General features: G+C 34.8%; 1 protein-coding gene across 1 annotated transcript; it reads right to left on the bottom strand.

Annotated features, from left to right (window-relative positions):
* Positions 1 to 16,688: 16,688 nt before the first annotated feature.
* LOC120269133 lies at positions 16,689 to 18,534 on the bottom strand. The gene is made up of 5 exons (XM_039276432.1): positions 18,484 to 18,534; positions 18,249 to 18,323; positions 17,962 to 18,133; positions 17,376 to 17,868; positions 16,689 to 17,217 (listed from the first exon to the last, which is right to left on the bottom strand). The coding sequence occupies exons 1-5, from the start codon at positions 18,532 to 18,534 to the stop codon at positions 16,689 to 16,691; spliced, it is 1,320 nt and encodes a 439-aa protein (XP_039132366.1).
* Between the last annotated feature and the right edge of the window lie 8,723 nt (positions 18,535 to 27,257).

Below are 27,257 nucleotides of genomic sequence, written 5' to 3'. Positions count from 1 at the left end.
ACCAAACGATGAGAAATGGGGTGTCAACTATCTATCTCCAAATGTTTATTCTCATAATCCAAAAATGGTGATATATTGTATTACATAGTTACAAAGATTATGTATAATACAAAATGTTATATGTTGAATATAAGATGTCAATTAAATTCCTCGCATGGTGTTATCTTCTATCCCCGAAAACTTGTACATTTTTCATTTTGTTGTATATGGTTTTTGGCCAGAAATATTGCACCTAATGAAGTTATAATTTAGATATTATTTTAATTATGTTTGAAGTTAATTTGTTAGGATCTTTTTCAACACAAATGAGTTGTAGGTTCAATTTGGGGATTTAGAAAAATATTAATTGATTGCAAAACATCAATAAGAATCACATTTGTTTCTTTCCTAATGTACAACAATTGAATTCTTCACATTTCTCATTTGCCAATTTGTCATGAAAAAGTTGGGTAAGTATGTTCATGATTTTTTTATGCCCCGAATCGGTGGCTCTCGCTAGAGTTTATGTCCTACTAATTTTCCTTTTGAGTCACCTTTTTGAGCAAAAGTTTAGTACTTCAATGGTATAAAATGATGCCCTACAATATGATACCATGAGACTCTTCTATGATACATGCATGAATACAAAATGGCGTAACTCGTTGGAATTTTTATTAGTGTGTACATGATTCTTACTACATTATTACTCGCACCTAAAGATAATCGATAATGTGAATATGCTTTTTTTCTTCTTAATGTAAATATTGAGAAGTTATTGATCAAGGATAATTGATACCATATTATAATTCTTTTTGAGGAATGAAAGATATTATTTTTATTTTTATTTGAAAGCTTTCACCCGATGAATTTTCTCTTGATCGATGATGGTTGAGTACACTAGTTTACAAAGGTGTTATGACTTGATGAAAAATCATCAAAAGAGTTATAACATTATATGATTATGTTTATTACATTATGATGCTACTTAATAAAGTTTTTTTATTTGGCATTTTTTTATTTATCGTGTAGTGGAGATGAACAAGGTGATCACCAAGTTTAATCATTATATGGTTGCTGTAATTTTTTTTCAGGTTTGCTATATTTGGCATTTACTTCTTTTTGCTTGGATAAGAAAGTTATTTTGAGAGCAACTATTAAATATAAATTTATGATTTGATTATTTTTTTTATGAAATAGTATGTATGATATATATAGCAATTTTATTTTATACTTTAATGCAGGAAGTTAATGAGATTTGACAAAGGAGTGGGACGCGTATTCGCATGGATGATTTTCATTTATAGTACAAGGGCAAAGACACAACTTAGCATTGATACTTTGGTCTTTTGATGCTTTTGTATTTGGATGGTAACTTGGGTTATGGAATGATTGTAGACAAATGGTTATGTTGAACATTTTATTCTTGGATTCAATGTTTGCAAATTAATATTTGGAATGGATACTTTTGAATTCAATATGTATATTAACAATGAATTATTAGTACAATTTTTGATATCGAAGTGAAAATTTAAACCATTGCCTATGATTTGTTAAATAATGACTGCAAAAATAATTGTAGCTAAAGCATGATAAAATAAGATAAATTCACTACTAACTTGAAAAATCGTGAGACAAAGCTCAAAACTCTCTACGATAATTATCGAGATAAAGAATAACGGAACAAAAAAATTCACTATTCTCAACAAATTTTTTTCGTAACTAAATTTCGTGAGAGAAATAAGGACACCATTGTCTACAATTTTATTCATGAGCTAATAATCTTTTTCCCTCTACGATTTTTTTAATTTAGCCACGAATATTGTTTACATTTTCTCTATGAAAAATAACGTAGAGAAAGATTCCAAGTTCCGGCCACGAAAATAGGAAATCGTAGGGTAAATAATTTTTACCTACGGGCCGTCTCTCACGCTTTTTGTTCTACGATTTGTTTTCGTAGGTAATAATATTTACCTACGATTGTGATATATTTCCCTACGAATGGTTACCGTAGACATTAGTCAAATTTGTTGTAGTGCTATATATATAACAAAGCAAATAAATTAATGCAAATAAATAAATTAGCTTACATTGTGAGAGATTGCAATGTTTTAAAAAAATATATGGATATAGCCTTCACAAAAACAAAATCCTTGCTTGAACAATCAATGTAATTGCTTGCAAATAAATTGATGAAACTATTACCGAGAAACCTCACAAATTTAACAAATTGATGCAAAAAATTAACTTCTTGAGTAAATTATAGTATACTTACAACAATTTGTGTAGCACGCTCACCCTCGAGAGTGACATCCTTCTTCCCATGAGTGCGGATGAAACATTCTTTCGTGTCGGGTTCCGTACTCTAATTCTTCAATCTGAACAAATAGCATAATAAAAAATTTAAAGAGTTAAATAAATCATAAATAATAATAATAATGATAATAATAATTACAAAGAATATGGACATTACAAGCCTGAGGCGGTGAACAGCAGTGATAACAGATCCACCACGATAGATAACAATCGAAGAAGCTCCATTTGCTGCCCTGTTCTTTTCATTTTGCTCACTTATTTTCTTGAACTCTTCCGACCCCCAATATTTCTGCAAACTCTCCCAAACTGAAGGGATCATCCACTCAAGTGGAGCCTTGTAAAGAGTGCGAGCAAGGGACAAATATTTTTTCAACCACTCACTCACCTCATGGTTGAAATGACTTAATATCATAGACTCTTGCCGTGACTCCCATGTGTAAATACCTTTAAGAAAGAAAGATTAACTACGTTCATATTTTTTTAACAGTAAAACAATATATTTAATTAAATGATATTAATACACTAGTTTAATTAAATTATATTTACCCTAAAAGCTGTGAACATTCGTTGTCGCATATCTCTAGGCACTTTTCTCCATCCAGTCCATGCTTCTTTATAGTGGCCTTTGCCCAAGTCATGTATTGCTCTTTTAACTTTGTAATCTCTAAAAAAAAGTCAAATTAATCAACATTTTAATTATAAAATTTGGGAATTTATATATACAATTATAAAATTTTTAAAACATAAAATTTACTTATATAACTACACTGTCAAAAGTAATAAACCAAGGGGGTCTAGTGCTATTAGATTCATTCGATTGATCCTCTGTTGCCTCATGTTGGCCCTCAGAGACATGGGTAGAAACCTCGGCATGTGGAGTTAGCAGAGGCTGTGAAGCTAGAGGAGATTGTGTAATCGAAGGGCTCACTTCTGGTGCCTGAATATTTGGATGTATACATGGAGGCATCCCTAATTCTGGTGAGGTATTGGAGACTAATTTGGAGCTAATAGAATTTTGATGAATACTTGTGGTAGATCGACCTGGGCCTGATATAGATCGACTACCATGTCTCAATGTTGATCTACCATCAAATTGACCCCGACCTATTATAGAGAACATTAAATATAAGTTTTAAAAAATGGAAGCAAATTTCAGTCAAATTAAAGGCTAAAAGAAAAGCAAGGATGTTTCATGCTACCAATATATTATACAAATAATCCAACCAAAATTATTACAATGAGACAATAACCTTGACCAAAAAGATCAATGCTTAAAAAAGAACCTAGTCAAACCTGATATAGAGCTATAGTCTGGATAATGAGTCAACCCACTTCAACTAAACAATCTGTCCAAAAAACAAGAAACTTGGGTGAATATAAATGATAAGAAAAAAAATTACAATGAGAATAACTTAATTGGAAAGGTAGAAGAAATACATGATCATAAATGAGACATATATCTATCACGACATACACAACCTTAAAAAACTAGAAACAACATAGAAATACGAAGTTCTTGTCAAAAAGAGAAGAAACACGAGAAGATATTTAGTAATTAATTAAAAGTCATATTCTTCCAAATCATCATCATCATCATCATCAGTTTCTTCATATTCATTGTCTGCCTGTTCATCTTTTTCATCTTCCTCAGTTTCACTTTCTGAAATATCTTGCAACCCTTCAGATAAGTCAACAAATTATTTTATGCCTTGTGGATCAACCAAAGGAGGAATCTCTTATAAAATACTGACAACTGGATTGGATGTAATTTCCTCCATTTGATATGCGGTACTATCTTTTCTCGACCAACTTGCCTCAACCATTCTCTTAGCTTTTTTCTTGCACACAGCTAACCAATCAATCTTGTCCTTTTTCATACTCAAGTACTCAATATAGTTCACTTGAATGGCTTGTTGTGCCAATACAAAAGGATCATACTTTGGATACATTTTTTTTCTGATTAACAACAACCAAATTATATAGAGCATGAACCTTGGTGCCATTTATTGGATCAAACCATATACACTCGAAGAGGACAACACGGTCCCATCTATTGCCATGGTACTCAAGTTGGACTACATCCTAAATAAACCAAAGAAATCAGTGCATGTATCCTCAACATTGGACCCTTGTACATAAATGCCACTATTCATGGTGGCTTTCTCCATGCTATGGTGATAGTATGAAAGTTATAACCATTGATGAAGTATCCTGGCCATGTTGTCACCTTCATAGATGGACCCCAAGTGATAAGTGTCTAAATACATCACTTTTATAACATATATTTTATACACTTTCATGCATACTTTTATGACTCCGATGTCCTTTACGTGTTTTATTTGTTATAATTGTTTCAGGACATTGAAGAACCATAATTGCAAGGATGAACCACATTCACAGAACCCTGCGTGGGCACTGTAGTGACCACACACTTCTGTGCGGCCACTGTGCGGGCCACATAGTGCCTGTACAGCCCAGGCAGTGAGCTGTGCGGCCTGGTGTGTGGCCCGCACACCACCCACACACACACATGGGCAGAACCATTATTTTGAAGTTATATAAGGCAACCTAGGGCTTTTTGGGAGCTGTCTTTGGCCACCATCTCTTCCACCATTCTCCACCATCTCCTCCACCATTCTCCACCATCATCTCCATCATTCTCTGCCACCATCACCGGATTGGAAGATGGATTGAAGAGCAAGAACTCAAGGGGAGAAGAAGGTAGCACTCAAAGAGGTCATCAAGGAGCTCACCGGCGTGGATCCGGCGAGCCTTCGTCACCACCTTCTAGCATACATCTAAGGGAGATTTTTATGGGCTTTGCCATCAATTATATTTTGTTTTCTATCTTTATGATGTGGAACTAGCCTCCTAAGTCCACCGGACTCTAGTGAACCTTGGGAGAAAAACTCGTTTGTATGGATGATGATATTTGTTTATAAATGTATGTTGTCATGTTTGTTGGTTTCAATCTATTGTTTTAATGTTTGACCTACAATGGATGGATTCCGTAGGTTTTGATTCATGAATTGTACATGTGTGGAGGGATGCTTGCATGTATTAGGTTGCACAATGATTGAAGTGGGATTCAATGTACGGGTACACCAGAGGTTCCGGGTGCCAGTAGCTCCCTGAGTGGATTAGGGTAGTTCTAGCATAGAGCAAGCATTAGAATTACCCTATGCAAGACTCCCTGTTCACAAAGACACCGTAGGGGTATCTTCCAGATAGAGGAACCTGTATTGGATTAGGGCTACACTACGGAGGTTCCGGAGTAGTCGACATCCGAGTCTAGCGGACCAACTCTAGCCAACTTTGTGCTTAATTTCTCAGATTCATCCTAACTTGTTTTTCTCCCTAGGGGATCCTCACCCAAGGCCTATAGTTCTTATTACTACTTGCTCTTTAGATTGCTTGTATGGTATGCCTTAGTCCATTTTGTTTATAGTTCTTTCTTTTATTTATTTTTGTTTTCGTGATTTGAAACAACAATCTCTTTGTTTGGTCGACTAGATAGTGATACCTAGGAGGAAGTAATAGAAGATCTTCGGCCCTTAGGAATACAACTCTCTTGTGTTCGCACAAGTGGTTATTACTTGACGACCAGTGCACTTGTGGCTGGGGAGTCGCGTGCTCACTTTTTAGTGTGTCGTGCAGCGACTTATCACCAAGCAAGGCTTTGCAAGAGAGGATCAATGACTTGATTGACCTCATTTGCCACATAAACCCAAAAATTGAATATGAGATATTTTGTCATTCTCTTAATACAATTTCAAGATATTAAAATGATAACTTACTGAATTTTCAAACCACTTTGCAAAATGCTTATCAATTGCCTTATCGATGGCATCAATAGGGTTCCCTTGTAGGTAGTTGAAAATATTCTTTGAAAGCACATTTAATCATGAACATTTTTTAAAAAAATATTGAATTTATATATTTTATAGATTGTAAAATTGATTGGTCTATTAATTGATAATATAACTTACTTGTAATATGGTTGCACTTCTGGACAATTTTGCAATATATAAGTATGTGCTACATGTAACTCATTTTCAGAAAGTCATATAATCTTTAGACGACCTTGACTTCGACCTATGTAATTAAATATAGAGAAAGGTTCAAAGGCACCATCATTTACCCCCTCATCATTTCGTAGAGGTCTCCTCCTTCTACATGATACATGAGGTTCAAAATAATGTTTAGCAAAAATATTTATTTCTTGTGCAATATAAGGTTGACAAATTGAACTCTCAACATGTGCCTTATTCTTCAATGTTTTTTTCAAGTCATAAAGAAACCTACAAGTACAGGGATAAAAAAACATTACATAAACTATACAAAATTATCTTGAATTCAATAAAGCTAGATTGTAACTTTTGTTACCTCTCAAAGGGATACATCCATCTATATTGAACATGACCTCCAATTCTAGCGTCATAAGGCAAATGAACAATGAGATGCTCCATAGAATCAAAGAAAGACGGAGGTAATATTTTCTCCAATTTGCATAAAATCAATGCAACCTTTTTTTCTAACTCCATAAGTTTATCAATGTCAAGCATAGTAGAGCATATTGTCTGAAATAATATACTCAATTTTGTCAAAGGATTCCATATGAACGAGGGTAATATTTCTCTGAAAGCAATCGGGATAAGTCTCTGCATAAACATGTGGCAGTCGTGACTCTTCGTGCATGTAATCTTCAATGTATTCATATCAACACATTTTCCAAAATTATAAGCATAACGATTTGGAAACCTCAAATTCTAAAGCCATTCACAAATAACCCTCCTCTACTCTTTGGTCAAGGTGTATAATGCTTTCGGAATAGTATGACTTGTACTATTTGAAGGAATTGCTATCTCCTTATGGTCGCAAAGAATTCCAACATCTTTCCTAGCCTTAGCATTATCTTTACTCTTCCCTTTCACATTCATCATAGTGTATAAGACATTGTCAAACACATTTTTCTCGATGTGCATCACATCGAGATTATGCCGGATCAAGTTAGTTTTCCAATATGGTAGATTCCAAAAAATATTTCTTTTCGTCCACTTGTGAATTTTTCCATACTTTGCAGCTATGTTAATGGGGTCCTCCATGGCCGTTGGGAAAAACATTACTCGATGAAAAATTTCCTTCCCTGACAACATTCGAGATGGATCACTTTTTTCTACTCTTCCTCAAATGAAAGACTTCTTATCCTTTCGGTAGGAATGATTTCGAGGTAAAAATATCTGATGACAATCAAAATAACTTACTTTTCTACCATGTTGTGGGTAAAAAGCATTGGAATTCTCCATTCATATTGGACATCCTAATACCCAAGCAGTACTCCATCCCGATAACATACCATAAGCGGGAAAAATCACTAATCGTCCACAAAAAGTGCATCCCTCATAAAAAAATATTCATCTTTTGAAACATCATAAGTCATGGCCCCAACAATCCACAAATTATTCAACTCTTCAATTAAAGGTTGCAAAAAAACATCTATGTTCTTCTTTGAATTTTTAGTCCCAGGACAAATTAGTGATAAAGACATATAAGGACTTTTCATACACATGCCCGGTGGAAGGTTGTAAGGAGTTACAATTAGTGGCCAACATGAATAAGTCTTCCCAAATTGTCTATGCGATGCAAAGCCATCTCCACAAATGCCTAATCGAATGTTGTGAGGTTCTCTAGCAAAATTAGGATAAGTTTTAATAAAATGTTTCCATGACTCAGCATTGGATGGATGACATATTACCCCATCATTTCTTTTGTGTGTAGCATGCCAAGTCATATGTGTTGTTGTAGCATTAGAAGCATATAACCTTTGTAATCTTGGAGTTAGTGGCAAGTATCTTAGTATCTTCTATGCAATTCTTTTACGTGGGTGATTATTAGGTACACCACATTGACTCTTCAATTGTTTATACCTCAGCTTATTACAAAACTTGAAAAAACTTCCCTAGCATCACTCTTCCAGTACAACATACAACCATTTTTGCAAGCATCAAATTTAACCACAGGTAAATCCAATTCATTCATAGTTTTTCTATGATGGTAGTAATCAGTCGGCATTGTTTTATTAAACCGAAGAACCTCCTTAATAGCGGTGACCATGGTATTGAAATTAGCTTCAGACATATTAGCATCAGATTTGATAGATAACATCCTAGCAACAAAAGGCAACTGAGAGTGATTCTCACAGCCCACAACATATAGGGGTTGATCGGCAACTTTTAATACAACAAAAAATGTGTTAGACAATTGACTTATTTCATCACTCTGCAAACCCGAAACTAGCTCATCTAATGGTGGTTACACACTTGGACCAGCTTCATCATCACAATGAGACTCATCCATTGGTGGAACATGAGAACGAAGACAATCATATATCATCCTTTGATCCCAAGTCATACACTTACCCTCCCATGCCCATATGATCTAAAAATCTGATCATCAACCTCCTTAGGTTATTCACTAATTGGGAATAATTCTTCACCATGACATGTCCAATTCTAACAACACTCTCTAAACCCCCGACGATACAAATGAAAAGTGATATCATTTGGATGAAGGAATCGCCTATTTTTGCACTTGAAACAAGGACACCTGATATTATCCCCGTTTTTATATGAATCATCTTGGTTAATTGGAAATCGAATAAATTCATCAACCCCAATAATAAACTTATTGGTCAATCCTTGTCTTCCAGGTAGATTCCGATTATATATCCATTGTGTTGTCAACATTTTTGTTCCTACCGTCATGGATTTTTTAATATTTTTATTAAACATTAGAAAAATATTGTGAACACAAATTCAATAAAATTTGCAATCAATTCAAATACCCATCTTATATTGGTTAGTTCACATGATGATTATCTCTAAATATGGTATTGTATATAAAAAGGTGAACTTTGAAGTGGAATAGAAGTATTCAATATTCTGAAAAAAATTTAAATAAAATTCAGTGTTGATAAGGTGCGTAGGAATTTAAATTCTATAATAAAATAACAACTTTCTATAAATATATTCTACAAATCCACTTATCTATAGATATAATTATTAATTTTAAAAACATTTTAAGTTAAATATTTAAAAAATTATAAAAATAGAAGTTCTAGAATAACTGTCTTGGTGCAAAAGACATATTCCATGAATAGCTAAATATGAATATATATATATATATATATTGTCTGACTCTTTGAGCATATAGGTGAAAGAATGCAATTAAACGTGGTATTTAACATGCATTCTCGTCTCCAAGACTAACATTTAGTCTCAAAATCTGTACAGTATTTTCTTTTGGTCAAGAAGAATCGTAAGGAAAACTAATAAAAGAACTCTCATTCTGTCATTTAATGTTGTGGCCTATAGGAAAGAGAATGCAATTAAATATGATATTTTAAGTATGCATCTTCAAATGACAATAGAAAAATTAATATATAGTTGGATACATCCAAGGTTAATATAAGCCATAAAAGTCCTACATTGTCAAGAAGAATTGCAAAGGAAAAACTAATAGAAAAGGACTTTCATGCTGTCATTTTATGCTGACAATAACAATAAATTCAATGCTGAATTGAAAGGAAAAGTACAAAACAGAAAGTAAAAGTGGGAGTGGAAATTCCAAGTAATAGAACAGCAAGACAGCACAACAGAATTTTATCCATGCAACTTGCACAATGCTGGCATGCATGAAAAAAATTTCCTTCAACATAGCCAAAGTGATTTGAAAGAGAAAGAGGGAACAGAATTTATCTTCCATAATACATCTTTATGTCAAGAAGCTCGTACCACACAGTATAATTCTAAAAATTATCATGAATTTAACCATGACAACCACTGTCAGCAACGTGGATGAAAATTAGATGTGAGGAATATCAGCTTACAGTGTCGGGAAGAGCATATGCCACCACAAGTGGAGGTGAAGCAAGATAATTAGCCCCAGTCAAAGGATGCACTCTGCCCTCAAAGTTCCGGTTTCCAGAAAACACAGCAGCGGCAACAATGAAATTACAGCTGCAACAGACTCATCAAGATCTCCAAAGTTCCCAATACATGTAGTCCAACCGTATCCAACAACATGAAACCTTGTTGATTTAAGTACTTTTGAAGCCTAATGCAAATAACAATGTCATCAATCATAAGAATCCAGTGATCTCAAGGCTCCTAATTGACAAGGCATTTGGGTCAATACAGTTCAAAATGGAAGAAACTATGAATTCAAATTTTCATTCAAGAAAACCTAAACCACATTGGCCAGAGTTAGTTTTGGGCTTTAAAAAAAGAAAAAATAATAATGAACTGGAAATTCAGAAACTAATTGGTTTTCAAGCACTAATTTGATTACTACTGAAAACCAATATTCAATGTGAAAATAAAAGAGTATATAGTTAAGTTAAAAAAGGAAGCATCAAGAGAAGCATTGGTCAACCAATAAAAATAAAAAATAAAAATTTAAAGGCTGTAGCAACTTTCACATGCAGTTATCAATAATTAGCAACACGAAAAATACAAAGCATACCAATAAGTACATGATCGATGCACAAAGGAGTTAAGCCTCCACGAGAAAACCAAACATTTTTCACTTAAAAGATAAAAAGGTCAATTTATCAAAAGGTTAGTATTAGATGTCATACAATGATATAATAGTATCAATAGAAGAAGGAAAATCAAATAAGTCTTTTCTGTTTAGGATTGACTGTGAAAATTCAGTCACTAAAAGGATACACAGCTAAGAAGAAAAATTAAAAAACTGGAGCTCTAACTTCAGAATATCTCGCTCAAAAACTACTGGCAGAGATCCATTCATTTTAAATTTCATAAAAGTTTCATCATCATGGTGATAGAGTTCCAACACAAAAGATCCAATAGAATAACATAGTACAAAAGTTAACTTAATAATTACTACATCAGTACGGTGAATATCACGATCCCATGCTCTCATTGGCGGCTTCGGCGGTGTAACTTAATGAGATGTCTCCTGGACTGATAGTGGAGATCCTTCATCTTCATTGGCCAGTTGACAAGTCAACTTCCTCATGAGCTTTTTTACTTCTAATTCTTCAGACTTTGACCAGTCAACTTCATCAGGTATTATTTCAAGCACCTTGCAACATCCTTCCCTGCTTGAAATATCTCTAACTCCCAACAGAGCCATTTGATACTGATGCTTCTTCACCGGCAAAGGTTTTGTGAGAATGTCGGCCTTCTGCTCTTCTAACTTGCAATACCCCAACACTATCGATCCATCTGCCACCAAACCATGGATAAAGTGAAACCGAATATCAATATGTTTTGTTCTTCCATGATGTGTAGGATTGTTAGCAATCTCAATAGCAGATCGACTATCGCACCACACCTTAATAGGTTCATTGATCTTCATACCACAATCTTCCAACATTCTCTTTAACCAAATACCTTGACAGGTTGCACCAGTGGCTGTGATGTATTCGGCCTCGGTCGTAGAGAGTGCAGTTACATCTTGTTTCTTAGAGTTCCATGAGATGGCCCTCGAAACAAGATCAAAAACCATCCCTGATGTGCTTCGTCTGTCTTCAACTGAACCTGCCCAATCGCTATCACTAAAACCCCTTAATTTCCAGTCTTCCACTTCTATATACATTACGCCAAAATTACTTGTACCTGCAATGTATCTTAGGAGATGTTTTGCTGCCCCGAAATGTATTCTGGTAGGCTTGCTAACAAACCTAGACAATAGATTCAGAGTAAAAGCAATGTCCGATCGTGTATGAGTCAGATACAAGAGTCTCCCTATAAGACTCCTATACTTCTTTGAATCAGCAGCTCCGGATTCATCACTGCCTTGTAGCTTCTCATTGCTGTTCATGGGGGTGCAAACTGGCTTGCATTGATGCATATTGAACAATTTCAGTGTTTCCTCGGTATACCTCCTTTGAGTGATGGATATCTTCCCATCTGATTGCTTCACTTCCAAACCCAAGAAATAATTCAGCAATCCGAAGTCGGACATCTCAAAACAATCCTTCATTTCTTGCTTGAAGACCATCACCATTGCCTGAGATGAACTCAGATATATTATGTCATCCACGTAAATACTCACCAGTAATAAATTTCCATCCTCTTCACATCGTTTGTAAAGTGTATGTTCATTCACACTCCTAATGAATCCTCTTCCCTGGAGATAACCATCAATTTTTGAATGCCAAGCTCTAGGAGCTTGTTTCAGGCCATAGAGTGCCTTCTTTAGTTTAAACACCTTATGTTCTTCTCCCTTCTTCTCATAACCAGATGACTGCTCAACATACACCTCCTCATGTATTTCTCCATTCAAAAATGCAGATTTGATGTCAAACTGGTATACTGGCCACCTTCTCTGCACAGCGATATAGCAAGGAGGAGACGCACCGTCTCCATTTTAACAACAGGAGCATAAACTTCATGAAAATCAATGCCAGCCTGTTGTGTATACCCTCTTGCAACTAGACGGGCCTTGTGTCTTTGTATGCTTCCATCTGAGAGATACTTTATCTTGAAAACCCACTTCAGTTGCACAATCTTCTTATCGGATGGAAGCTCCATCAGTTCCCAAGTATTATTTCTCTCAATTGCATCCAATTCCTCCCTCATTGCTTCTCTCCACACTTCAGTCTTCACTGCTTTTTCATATGTAGAGGGATCAGTTACATTTAGAGAAAAGGTACACCTCTCATAGATATCCTTTAAAGATCTAACTTTTCCACCTGGTGATCCTCCACCTGAATGGACAGCCTGATCACTTCTTCCTCCTTCCATATCTTCAACTGGAACTGCATCATTTCTTCTGAATTGATCTAAGGCCTCATTGTTCGAAAGTTCATATTAGTAACAATGAGGAAAACATTCAAAATTCATCTGGACTATACTAGTTTAAAGCTCTAGTTCAATGAGGAACAAGAACATGATAATTTAATATCCAGTAAGACATACATGTTATGTAGGATCTGTGGAGATGGTTTAACAACTACTCAACCATTAAATTAATCTTCATGATGATTGGTAGCATTGTGAAAATAATAAATGATGATCTGTGCTCACAAAATGACTTAGAGCGTGCATGATATATCTTGATGATTTAATCACTGTGTATTATATTTGCAATCAATCTTACTAGCTGAGTGTTACTATAGAACTTAAAAAGAAAACATATGCATAAACCAACCTGTCTAGCTAGTCACTAAAGAGGAAAAACAAACTGATCAATCAAATTCAACCACCAGCACCAACCTATTGTATTAACATAAAAAAATAATATAAAAAAGAAATAAAGCTTAAAGCAGAAAAATGAATAAAACAATAAAGAAAATGCCTGCTCTGTTAAGCTTCTGAGGAAGAAGAACAGTGTATCTAGATACTGAGACTGAAAACAAGTTCAGCAAAACACAAGCTCCCAAAACCTTCAATTATCTTAGCTTTTTACAGCTTCTCTCTCTAAGAAAACCAAACAACCTAGACTTTAAAAAAAGCACCAACCAAACAAACACAACTCCATGCCTCGAACTAAAACCAATTACCCAGATTATGCTATCCTGGCCGTCCACCTGTTCTATCCACACTCTTGACATCACTAGTCACAAAGCAACTAATACACTCAGAATATTAAAACCAAACTTTAGACAACAAACAGAAACAACAAACTGAAACATAATAACTACATATAGAACTAGCAAATCTGGAATTATAGTTTTAACTTTAGCTTCATATGAGTAGACCCTCAATTAGCTGACAATCTCCCCTTTGTTTGAAGGCTGCAAACTTCTAGCTGCTTTCTGAATCTGCAATGATTCTGAAAATTCAAACATTTTGTTAAGCCATCAGCTACTTGTTCATCAGTTCTATAGAAATTCAAATTTACTTCTTTTTTTGCCACTAAATCTCTGATAAAGTGAAACTTAATATCAAAGTGCTTGGTCCTTCCATGCAAAGTCGGATTTTTGGCTATATCAATGGAGGATTTACTGTCACACCACATAGTAATTGGAACATCATATTGCATACCACAATCAATTAAAATCCCTCTCATCCAGATTCCATGGCAACATGCTAAACAGAGAGACATATATTCTGTCTCTGTGGTTGACAAAGCCACGACTTTTTGTTTTTTAGAGGACCAACATACTGCTCTTGTGCGCAAACTAAACACATAACCTGATGTACTCTTTCTATCATTTAAATCTCCACTCCAATCACTGTCTGAGAAACCTTCTAGAACACAATTAGCACCTCTGTCATACTGAATACCATAATCTAATGTTCCAGCAAGATATCTGAGAATACATTTTGCTATAGTAAATTGAATTCTAGTAGGTTTTGACATGAATGTGGATAACAAATTAACAACAAACATAATGTCAGTCCTTGAATTAGTTAAATGTAGCAACTTACCAATCAAGCTCTACGAGCAGTTGCATTTGCCTCTTGGACTTTTAAAAACACTTGCATCTTTGTCTCAGGAGTCATTAGGACACTTCTGAGGCTTACAACCTTGCATGTGAAACATCTTCAGCAAGTCCTCCAAATATTTTCTTTGAGACATATGTATTCCAGCCTTATCTTGCTTAATTTCAAGACCCAAATTACACAGAATTTAAGGAAGCTTGATGAGAGAGCTCAGAAAGGTATTTTTGTTGGTTATAGTCAGAATTCAAAAGCATACAGGATTTTTATTCCTGATTCAAGGGAAGATAGTTCTGAACAGAGATGTCTACTTTATGGAGGACAAGTGTTGGCAGTGGGATGAGAAGACAAGCATGTTGCAGAATGATGCAGGAAAGAAGTCAATCATAGTTGATATTTCTGGCAGTGGAACATCAAATTTATCAAATAATGGTACATTAACAACATCTGGCTCTGAGAGTGATGGTACACCAGACACACAAACAAGGCAAGAAAGTGCATCAAGAGTAGATGAATCACCAATTCAAAAAGTGAGAGCACTCAGAGATGTGTATGAAAGTTGTACGTTTGCCTTGCATGTTTCAAATCCTGTAACTTTTGATGAAGCCGAAAAAGTAGAAGTGTGGAGAAAAGCAATGGCTGAAGAATTAATTCTATTGAAAAGAATGGTACTTGGAAACTATGTGACTTGCCAGCAGAAAAGAAATGATAGGAGTAAAGTGGATTTATAAGACTAAATTCAAACCAAATGGAGAAATTGACAAGTACAAAAGTTAGACTCGTCAGCTAAAGGATATACTCAAGGTATGGAGTGGATTATGAGGAGGTCGTCTCGAGTGGTGAGGCCGGATATAGTAAGAATGTTTTTGGCATTTCTACAGCATACAAAGAGTGGCCAAATTTTTCCAATTGGATGTGAAAGTCGCATTTCTTAATGGAGTGCTTGAGGAAGAAGTCTATACAGCTCAACCAATGGGATTTGAGGTCCCAGGTAAAGAAAAGATGGTATATAAATTAATTAAGGCTTTATATGGTCTAAGACAAGCTCCTAGAGCTTGGTATGGAAGGTTAGACGCTTGGTTTCAATCACAGGGGTTTCAAAGGAGCTATACGGAACATACTTTGTATAAAAAGACTGAGGACAATGGAGAACTTCTATTGGCATGTGTGTATGTTGATGACCTACTTTATATGAGTTCATTCTTGCTAAAAGCTGATCAGTTCAAGGTAGATATGAAAAGAGAATTTGAAATGAATGTTCTAGGTGCCATGAAGTATTTTTTTTTGAAAATCCAGACACCCAAATACCTTCAAATGAGTTACTTTAGGCTTCAGATCAAACCACGCTTCATGTGGAGTTTTTTTCCTTTCGCACCAAATGTAGGAGAAATATTTGACAAGTATGTTGCGATCATTATTGCTTACGCCCAAAAATTTTAATAGCAAGTTCTTGGCTTTTCATCATGCTTCTAGCTTTCTCTACTAGTGTTCTATTCTTTCTTTCAGCCACCCCATTTTGCTGAGGAGAATATGGTGCTGAAAGTTCATGTTTAATCCCCAATCTACTGCAGAACAAGTTAAATTCCCTTGAAAGAAACTCTCCACCTCTATCTGTTCTTAATATTTTCAATTTCTGATTTGTTTGTCTTTTAACAAAAGCAACAAAATCTTGGAAACATGAAAATACTTCATGCTTGTACTTCAGAAGATAAGCCCAACACATTCTAGAATAATCATCAATGAACAAAAGAAAATACATGTTTCCTCCATAAGACTCCATTTGCATTGAACCACAAACATCAGCATGAACTAAATGTAACCTTTGTTTGGTTCTCCATGATTTTCCTCCCACAAAAGCATTCCTTGCCAGTTTTTTTCCATAAACACAAGCTTCACAATGTTTGAACTACTCCAAATTTGGCAAACCAATTACCATTTCCTGCTGTTTAAGAACCTTCAATCCCTGAAAATTCATATGGCCTAATCTATAATGCCACAACAAAGATAACTCTTCTTCTTCACTGCCATATTTGTAACTTCTGTGTTTGATAATGCCACAGGATACAAGTTGTTACTGTTTCTTTTCACAGTTAGCAATGTATCACCTGAGTTTGCATTCATTATATCACACTCTTTTTCTCCAAATCTGACCACATACCCACTACTGGCCAACTGACCAACGCTCAACAAATTATGTGCTAGTTTTGGCACATAATACACATAATGTATTAATTTAATTTCTCCACTCTGAAGTATTACTACCACTGAACCCTTCCCATTAACTTGCACCTCTTGATCATCTCCAAGTTTCACTATCTGAGATACAGAATCATCAAGTTGTTTGAATAAATTTTTCCTACCTATCATATGATGAGAACTTCCACTATCCAACAACCAAATTGAAGATTTTTCCTGCTCACACTGCACATCACAATCATGCACCATAAACAGATTGCCAAACTCAGTTGAATTCTGATCTCCTTCACTGCTTGCATTTCTGTCTTGAGATCTATTTACCGACAACAATAAGACCTTATATGTCCATATTTTCCACAATTATAACACTGGACATCTTGATAATTTCCTCTACCACCCCTTTGATTAGTTGGTGGTCTATTGAACTGCCTTTGACCTCCTCTGCTATATTGTTGACTTGACTAAAGCTGCCTCTGATCATCTGAGAAATTACTTCTAGTATAATCAAAATTTCCTCTTGCACTATAAAAACCTCTTCCTCTACCTCTGAAATATCTTCCTCTACCTCTTGCAAACCCTCTACCTCTATTAAAACTAGTAGACCAGTCTTCACTCTCTTGAGAACCACCACTACTTGATGCCTCCCCTTTTACATGCAAAACCTTATCTGCAGGTTGATCTTCAAATCTATTAAATCTGGCTTCATAAGCTTGCAAGCTTCCACTCAATTCATTCAAAGGAAGCTTGTCAACATCTCTAGCTTCTTCAATGGAAATAATCACATGATCATACTTGGGTGTTAAACCTCTCATCACCTTAGACACAACCTCCTTCTCTTCTAAGTCATAACACAGACCTTTGATTTGATTTACAAGAGACACTACCCTTGATACATATTGCTGCACTCCTTCATTTTCTTTCATTTGTAAGATTTCAAATTTCTGCCTAAGAGTTTGTCTTCTTACTGAAACAATCCGAGACAATCCAAGATATTCAGTTTGAATGAGATCCCAAGCTTCTTTTGCAGTTGTGAACCTCACAATTCAATCAAAGATACTATCCTCCAAAGACTGTTGAATCAAATGCCAGGCCTTTGCATCATCTTTGTTACTCTCTAGCACCTGAGCTTCTGTCCCTTCCTTGAGAACACCTTTCTCTACTACACTCCATATATTTTGTGATCGGAAGAGTTTTTTCATTTTAACACTCCACCTATCATAACCTTCTTCCTTAAAAAATGGCAAAGATGAAATAACTGCATCATGATTGGAGTTGGAACTCGATGCTATAAACCCTGTTGTTCACACAACAATCACACAAACCCTTCACAAAAAACACTCTAACACACTCAAACTCCTCACTTCCAAGCTCTGATACCACTGTTAAGCTTTTGAGGAAGAAGAATAGTGTATCTAGATACTGAGAATGAAAACAAGTTCAGCAGAACACAAGCTCCTAAAACCTTCAATTATCTTAGCTTTTTACAGCTTCTTTCTCTAAGAAAACCAAACAACCTAGACTTTAAACAAAGCACCAACCAAACAAACACAACTCCATGCCTCGAACTAAAGCCAATTACCCAGATTATGATATCCTGGCCGTCCACCTGTTCTATCCACACTCTTGACATCACTAGTCACAAAGCAACTAATACACTCGGAATATTAAAACCAAACTTTAGACACCAAACAGAAACAACAAACTGAAACATAATAACTACATATAGAACTAGCAAATCTGGAATTATAGTTTCAACTTCAGCTTCATATGAGTAGACCTTCAATCAGCTGACATGCTCAGCACTGCATCAGCTTCTCAAAATGCCCGTTCAGCACGCCTCATGGACACTGAAGAAATTGTCTCCTGTAGACATGATGACTTGACCGTTAAGTTGAAAAATTTTACACAAGAAAATAAAATGAATAAAACAGTGAACAATTGATACTATTATTAGGATAGTATTATAAATCTTTTGACAATGCATGAATGATTGTAAATTGGTCAAATAACCAGTAAAAAAGCTTATGAATTACCTAAGAATAACTTAAAACATGCAAGTTGTGGAGCATTGCAAAATCATAATCAAAAGGATTAACAACAAAATGTAAAATTGATAAGTTTAATTTTTTATCAATTTTACATTTTATAAATAATAGTAATGTTTTAATAATGATGCAGAGTCTCATTTTCAGCAAAATTTCCAAGGATAAAAGCATAGAAAAACATTGAAGTTATGAATCTAGATAGTTAAAAATTACATAATATACCACATTAATTAATATAGCTATGATTTTGAAGAATTACATAATTAAAGACAAGCATATAAAAGGTTGACATGTGCCATGAGAAATATTAGTGTAATTAGGACAATTTCAATGAGCAATTGGAAATTATGAATCTAGACATCAAGACATGAATGGTAAAGTATCAACACCACATTAGCAGGTCCACCATCCACCCGCTCTCCGATCCATCTTTCTCACAACAGCTTACATACAGAACGTACCTAGTTGTTACACATAGTTATAATAAGGTAGAAAAAGGCCTACAGTGCATACCTCATAAACAACACCATCAAACGTAAGGTATGGTAAATATTCTTTTAAGCTGGAACTTTCTCAAGAGGCCATTTTGTATGATAATGTTGATGCAAGGCCTCTTCAAGATACACTCTCATGAAGATCCCTTCCATACAATAAGAAAAGTTTTATCCTACTAGTAGAAAAAGAACCAAAGTATATATAGAGCTAGCTACTATTGCTTTGCCATAGCATTCTCGCATGAATACAAATATGAATATGGCTTCAAAAAAATCAAAATAGTACATAGATTTTCATTTCATCTGAAAACAACACATCAAAGAACCATTCTACTGCTTCAAAACTCATATACAGAGCAACCCCATAGCCATGCAAGAATTACCAATTAACCTCAGCAAAAGGAGACCTCCTCAAACTCAATTCACTGAATTGCAGTCATGTTAAGATGAATTTGAAAAAGAATTTGATTCAAAGGAAAACACATGTGCTAGGACTTTCCCCTTTCCTCTTTCCTCATTTGAAATTAAAATTGCAATGGCTTCATGACACAGTTGCTCCTCTCATAAAGAATGACCTCATGGAAGATATCCACATGACCTTCATTAGAAATGCCAGATGAAGTAAGGTTTATACAGTGATATTACATTGGGTAATTCTTAGCCATGGGGATGGAGCTGAGAAGACAAGGTGCGGAACATACTGTGGTTTACTCCCATGATGGAACCAAAAGAACTTTTATTTGAACTTTATATTACATGTCAACCTTTAATATGCTTCTCTTTAATTAAACAGTGAAATTTTTTTTTATAAATCAGATAGCTATTTTTCTTTTTTTTTTTGATTAAGTTTGGAAAGAATTAAGTTTGTTCTTCTTGCTCTCATATTAACCTTCTTGGGTATAACTAGAAAGGGAGGAAAGAAAGCGGAAGAAGTAATACCAGTTTGGAAAGCATTAAGTTTGTTCTTCTTGGCGGTTGTGGGATGTCAGCTTCATTCAGTAAAAAATTTGATCACATGTCCTAGCTGGATCAACAGAAGCAGGAATGACGGCATTTCAGCCCTTTGCCTTTGCTCAGCCGGCTGCTCAGATCCAAAAAACTTAGTTTAGTTAATCCGCTTTTTTTTTTCTTCTTATTATGCCTAGTGCCCATTAACAAGAGTAGTCTCTCGCTTGCTCCTATTATATATACATATATAATGGAGAAAGAGGAACCTTGTAGTAAACACAACAGATATCCTACCTATAATATGCTCTTTCCAATCTCGCATGTAGAAAGCTCAACTTCTAATGATAGATTTTTGCAAATATAGACATAGCCACACAAACATATGAAGATAAAGAAAATTAACTAGAAAGAGAAGGACAACATCCAAGGCATTGAATGCAAAAGAATAAATCAAAAGGGTCTAGAACAAGGAAAATAACTTTATATGCCAATAATAAACAAACACTCACCTATATCACTTCTTGCCTTGATAAAGGCAGGATATAAAATGGTACAGGTTTTGCTTCCGACTTTTGGAAGTTCTGATGACAATACTTTCCCCGTTGTTCTCCAACAACTCCCAATTGCACTTTCAGCCTATTTGAAAAATCAAATACCTGAGAAACTCATAACAAGACCAATGCACCAGCCTGCTATAGCTGCATTAATTACTGTAACATCCAACATAATAATCATCAACAGAGTGGCACAAATCACCCTTGTGTAGATTAGAAAAGCTGGGGTCAGATTGCTATTATGCCATACCATCATCTTTTCCTCCAAGTTTCTTCAAGAAGCAAATAACCAAACTATGAATTCTAGATAGAACTGTAATCTTTTGGAGTTAAAACACTAGCTATCATGGTTTCATTCATCACATAAACAACATTTACTAGAAAATTTTAGTTAAAATACTGATTGAAAACAATGAGTAAAATGAGTCAATGCAATGATGGCCAATTGATCATCTTGAATTCATGCAGTTTTCTCTATAACTTCCAAAATATTAGCAATCAAACATACCAATAGAAAAAAAAAACTTGGAGGGGAATACCTCGGTGACTAATGGGAAGGAATTGGAGCCTGAGAGGCCGGTCAATTAGAAAAAGCCGCTTGGAGATGCAAGAAAAGATCAAATCCTTTAGTGCTGCCCAGAAATCAAGTGATCTCCACACCCAACCCTAGTCGATCATGGAAACCAAAATCAAATGAAGCTCGGGTGCCTTCTCTCTCTCTTGCTCGCCAAATGGAGAGGGATTTGAGGCTCCAAAGAAAAGAGAAGCGAATAGCGTGATCCAAAAAAAGAAGGAGACGATGTTAACGGTGAGGAAGCTTCAATGGGAAAGGGGATTAGGGTTGGTGAGCAAGAGAGTCGGGGGGTGATCCGGGGGAGAGATGGGGTTTTAGATGTTTTTGAGAAATAATTTTTCTTTTTGTATTTTTTGCTACGTTATTTGGGGACGTAATATATTAATATATTTATATTTTTGGCACCGTATTTGGTACGGTATTAATATATTAATATATTTATATTTTTGACACTGTATTTGGCACACTATTAATATATTAATATATTTATATATTTGTCATGGTATTTGGCACGGTATTAATATATTACTATATCTATATTGTTGGCACAATATTAATATATTATTATATATGTATTTTTGACACGATATTTGGCACGGTTTTAATATAGTATTATATTTATATTTTGGCACAACATTTGGCACGATATTAATATATTATTATATTTGGGTTTTTGACAATGCATTTGGCACAGTATTAATAAATTATTTTTTTAAAAAAATTATGTTTGGCACTGCATTTGGCACTCTCATATAAAATTATTAAATTTATATATTTGGCACGGAAGTAAAAAAATATTTTTAAAAAATCATATATTTGACACAGTTTGTTAGTTTTGTGTCAAATCTTGTAACAAATTTGTCACGATTTGGTTTTTTGTGCCAAATTTGGGATTTTTCTTGTAGTGATAGAGAAGTCCAATGAATCATTATACAAAGTAAGATTTCCCAAAGGATTTGAAGTCGATTCAAGAGTACCATATCGGAGCATACCTAAAATAACTAACTAAAGGGAAATTCTAAAGTACTTGAATCTTAGATTCCCATGCTTGGGTAAACTAACTCCATTCAAACATTATTTACAAGAATTTAAATCTCATATCAGGGCATCTTGAATCCTGAAGTGTTATGTTATTAATTGAAAGAAGTAGTCTAATCCTAAAACCACAATCAAAGTAAAATAGGTTAGAAAGCTTGTGATTAAAGTTTGATCTATTTAATCATTCACACTAGCATGACTCCCATATCCAAGCATTCCAAGCACATTCCTTTTCAAAGCCATCTCAAGCTCTAACATTCTAAAATCAAAGTAATCTTGACAAGAGGTTTTTGGAATTAATTATGATAAATCTACTAAAATGAATTCAAAATGAAATCCAAAACCCTAAATTGAAACCCTAGATCCTCAAATCTAGGTTACCTAAGTATTTCCAAAATGCAATTCAGAAATTAAACCGCCATATCAAGGTGATTTAATCTCATATTCCCATGGGACAAATTATGATTAAAGATTGAAGAACAAGATCAATTCAAACTTATAAATCAAGGACCTATAAGGAATAGAACCAAATCAATCTATTCACCATTAAAAAAATCATCTAAAATCAAATTGATTGCACAAATGAATATAAGAATGTTCATGCATGAAGATCTATTGAATTATTATAACAAAAAGGGGATAAAATCCTAACACAATCAATCCCTAACCCTCTCTTAATAGATCCAAGCCTTTTATAGCATCCAACCTCTAGAAACTCCTTGAATTCAAATTTCCCACAATTCCTAACTAATCCAGTTAATTAGTTTGTCCATTTGTCTATCCACATGTCCATGCAACTAGCTCCCTAACTAACTTTCAGGCTAGGGTTTACGTTTTGGTATAGTCCAAATTGATAAGCTAGTTTCGTCTCTTTGCCCTTTTTCATCTTGATTCACTATAATTCTTAGAAAAGTCAAAAAACCAATCTTGTTGAGCTTCGAGGCTCTTTCCAACAAGCCCAATATTACATTGATCTAATTAGGAATAAGGACACAATGGCTATTTTGGTGATGTGCAAATCTCTAGGCCTAATATATAGTACTTTGCTACATTATTTAACTATGTTTGCCTAACTTTTAAAGCTTCTATTTTTATATTTTCCCTTAAATCATTCAAAAATATATCAAAAGTATTTGTTTTATAAAATATAGAATTTGGGCTTAAATAAGAAGTTTGGGCACAAGAAAGGCTATAAAATTAAATAATCAAAATTTTCTATCCAAAACACTATAAATTTTACATTCATCAAGTAACCACTAGACATTATTGAAAAAAATTTATGATATTGATGCACATCTATGAAGGACTTTGAATAAGTGTTTTTCTCCAAGAATACAAAAAATTTTCCTCTTCTTGTTGTGGAGTTAGGCCTTATTTAGATTACCTAATTTCCAACATACATACTTAAGATGCCATGACTCTACATGTTTTCCAGGTCTAGATGAAATGGTTCATTGGCCGGCATTGGTTATGTGAATTGCACAAAAGAGGAGCAATTGTTTGACCTCGAGCTTTATTATGGGTAGGAATTCAACTACTTGAAAGTGTTGTTATTCCTTGGTAATTGCATGTTTGTTTCTTGCCCAACATCTCTTGTTTGACTCAAAAGGAGTTAGTATACTACTTAACAGGTTGGCAAACTTTGAACGAAAAAGAATTAGCTTATACATAGTAGGTAAGTATGTTGTTTAATAGTTTAGCAAAGTCTGCCCAACATATTGGTGGTCTCTCATTCTACCTGTGGGGATTCATACACATCCATTAGTTTACAATTTAATAGATCTATGATTTCCAAAAATACATACATGAGTTCCCTTTAATAGTGATCATTCATGTTTCGCATTATTTGCCATAATAGCTTTACCCTTCTCCTTCGCTTTAAACGTAGCATACTTGTTGTTAAGTATCAAGGAATAGTTTTCCAAGTTTGGAAGCCACCGAAGGATGGATCCTTCCACTATTCCATTGTTATCATTCAGTGAATTATCTCCCCATTTTCTAGGAACTCATGTACATTTGGTTATTATAGGAATTAACATTTTAGCAAACTCCAAAACTGCTATGCATAGGTGGACCCTCCATGCTAATCATTCTAATTTGGCACGGTCTGCCATTAAAGCGCTACCCATCCTGTGACCCGCAAACAAAGTTCTCCCTCTTCCACTTTGTCCTCCATGCAACAAGATCATCATTTACGTAACATTGGAGACCTTCCTAGATTTGTAAGTCCCCCAAACATACTTGCTCGGTTTTTACTCATTTAGTGTTTGTCTCCTAAGTTGAAAACTTTCATAGACAACGAGATAACTTACGTAGATCCTAGCAAGTTAAAACACAAGATCTCTCACATCATCTCCTCTCCTTCCTTCTCAATCAATGGAGAAGATAAAAAGTGTTACGCCTTAGCATTTACAGGCTTCTTGGATGGTGGTAATGAGCCATAGGAATGGAAATCATTACCCCCATCATTCTTATTCTCATGTTTTGGAACCATCGCAAAAGGATGAAATTCAAATTTAGAAAAATCTCATTCTCCCCATAGTTGAGCAGGATAGAGAGGAATACAAGAGAAACTACTATTTTGCCCATGTCTTCAATTCTAATTCAATTCTAGCAATTTTTTATTTTATTTAAATATTTAACTAAACAGTTAAGTGAATAATAATTAAAGTGAATCAAATTTAAATATTTAATAATAATTATTTATTTATTTATTTATTATTAAACATAATTTGTTTTTTACATTTTATATCATTTGTTTATACTAAGGGCATAAAAGTAAATATATCACATTTCCTAATTTTAATTTTTTTTATTAACATTCTAATTCCCTCCAACCAAACATTGTTTTCATTCTCATTCCTATTCCTTTGTATTTCCATTCCCATTCTGATTCCCTTTATCCCTCTATTAGCATTCCGTGATCCACATGGACCCTTAATGCATTTCTATTTACCATAATTTAAACATTACAAAAGAATAAGGGCAACAGTGTCATTTTTCTCCACATTTTATTGGCTGTCGTCCTCTTCTAGAACACTTTAAAAAGAAAGGACCATGTATATGGTCACCTACAAATTTGCAAGGATCTCGTGGTTTATGGATCATGTAATCCTTATTAGTATCTAAAATCTCATTCTTTCCTTATAACATTTAATGCACTATTTTTTTAGGTTATTAATTTATAAATCCACAATGGAATGTCCACCACCAAATATGACTTGATTGTAACAAGCCTAATATGCCCATGTTATCGATAGTTGAAATCGGTTGACTAACAGGCCTCTAGGATGTGTGAAAAATAAATATGTTAATGTGCAAATAATGTTAAAGTGAGTCATTGAATACCATAAATGTACGGATCATCAAGTAATACCTTGTGGGTGAGCACGAGGGTCGTATTTTCCCAGAAACGGTGAGAGGCTCCTATTACTTCCTGTTCACTTAATCAATAGCCTAAATGCTACCGTTGTTTTTTTATTCTACTTCTACAATTTATTAAACAATTCAATGGAGGATCATTAAGTACAATTGGAAGGAGTTGGGTAATTAAATGATAGCTTTTTTGATTGGTACTTATAGTTTGCGTTGAGTATGACAATCGTATTCTAGTATTAAACCATGGGAATTCAAAGGCCTATTGGTCCCAATCTCTTGGCAACCAGGTCTAAATCACTAGAGACTTAAGATAGAATCTCTTTCTATCCCAGCCTCCTATGTTTGCCTTAAGTACAAGAATTCCTCTAGAAGGGACAAATCAAACCCTAAGTCTAAGGGGAAATCGATCCCTAATCCAGAAACCTAGCTATTACTAATCTCTTAGCGCATGCATAGATCTAACATGGCATGTGTGTTCTAATATAGGGTCATATCTTCTTCACCACATTAACAAGATAAGCATTTAAGAAACATGCAATGAATCAAAGAATACTAGATAGATTTATTGAATAATCAATCAATAAAATACCTAGACATACAATTTCCCTTAAATTGGGGTCCTTTGGATCAAGAATAAAGATATGGATAAAAATAGATCCACAAGAACAAAGAATAATGTATGAAGAATTTATAAACCAACTTCCTCCAATCAATCTTCGAAGGTTGAGGTCGAGAGAATACCAACATTGACAAGACGGCGCCAAATCTCTTCGTGAACCCTCCTCTAATGATGTACTTGACTTTCCCTTGAAAAACTCACCAGAATCTGCTGAAAAAGTGATGATATCTCCAGCCGTTTAGATCTCCAGAACACTGGCCGCTCTACCTTATTCGGCAAAAGACCCTCTTTTTAAACAGGAATCCCTAGGGTTTATATAATGTTGAGTCCTCCACAGCCTCACCATGGGCGTTGTGATGCCCATGGTGACTAAGTTGTTTCTTGGGGCTCGAGTCGCATCCTTGCACGGCTTCTCTGGCCGTTGTGTGGGTAGATCACTGTCGTGATGGATTCACAACAACCATGGTGAGGCCGTTGTGGCTTCTGTGTTGCTTCCAGTGATTCCACACTGCAACAGCTTGACAACAGCAGTGTTGAGAGTGGATAACGGCCTTGGTGAGATGTCACCACGACCATGGTGCACTGTGGTGGAGCTCTAATTCAACAACTTAGTCCATTTTGCTTTGAAACACCCCCGAATTTGCTTCTTTGACCCTAAAATAGAAATAAAGCCCATGGTGAACAAAAGAATGAAATTCCATAC

This window comes from Dioscorea cayenensis, chromosome 9 (genome assembly GCF_009730915.1).
Source record: "Dioscorea cayenensis subsp. rotundata cultivar TDr96_F1 chromosome 9, TDr96_F1_v2_PseudoChromosome.rev07_lg8_w22 25.fasta, whole genome shotgun sequence".
Classification (NCBI taxonomy): domain Eukaryota; kingdom Viridiplantae; phylum Streptophyta; class Magnoliopsida; order Dioscoreales; family Dioscoreaceae; genus Dioscorea; species Dioscorea cayenensis.
The sequence above is the reverse complement of the archived record's forward strand: the minus strand, read 5'-3'. Positions and strand labels throughout refer to the sequence as shown.

Excerpts from the sequence above, each read along its gene's own strand:
- LOC120269133 (XM_039276432.1), bottom strand. The coding sequence starts at position 18,534 with ATGTCAAGAGTGTGGATAGAACAGGTGGACGGCCAGGATATCATAATC. Across the intron at positions 18,324-18,483 it reads GCCAGGATATCATAATCTGG|TATCTAGATACACTATTCTT; the intron begins GTAATTGGCTTT and ends TTTCATTCTCAG. Across the intron at positions 17,218-17,375 it reads AATTTCTCAGATGATCAGAG|ATCTCAAGACAGAAATGCAA; the intron begins GCAGCTTTAGTC and ends GTCGGTAAATAG.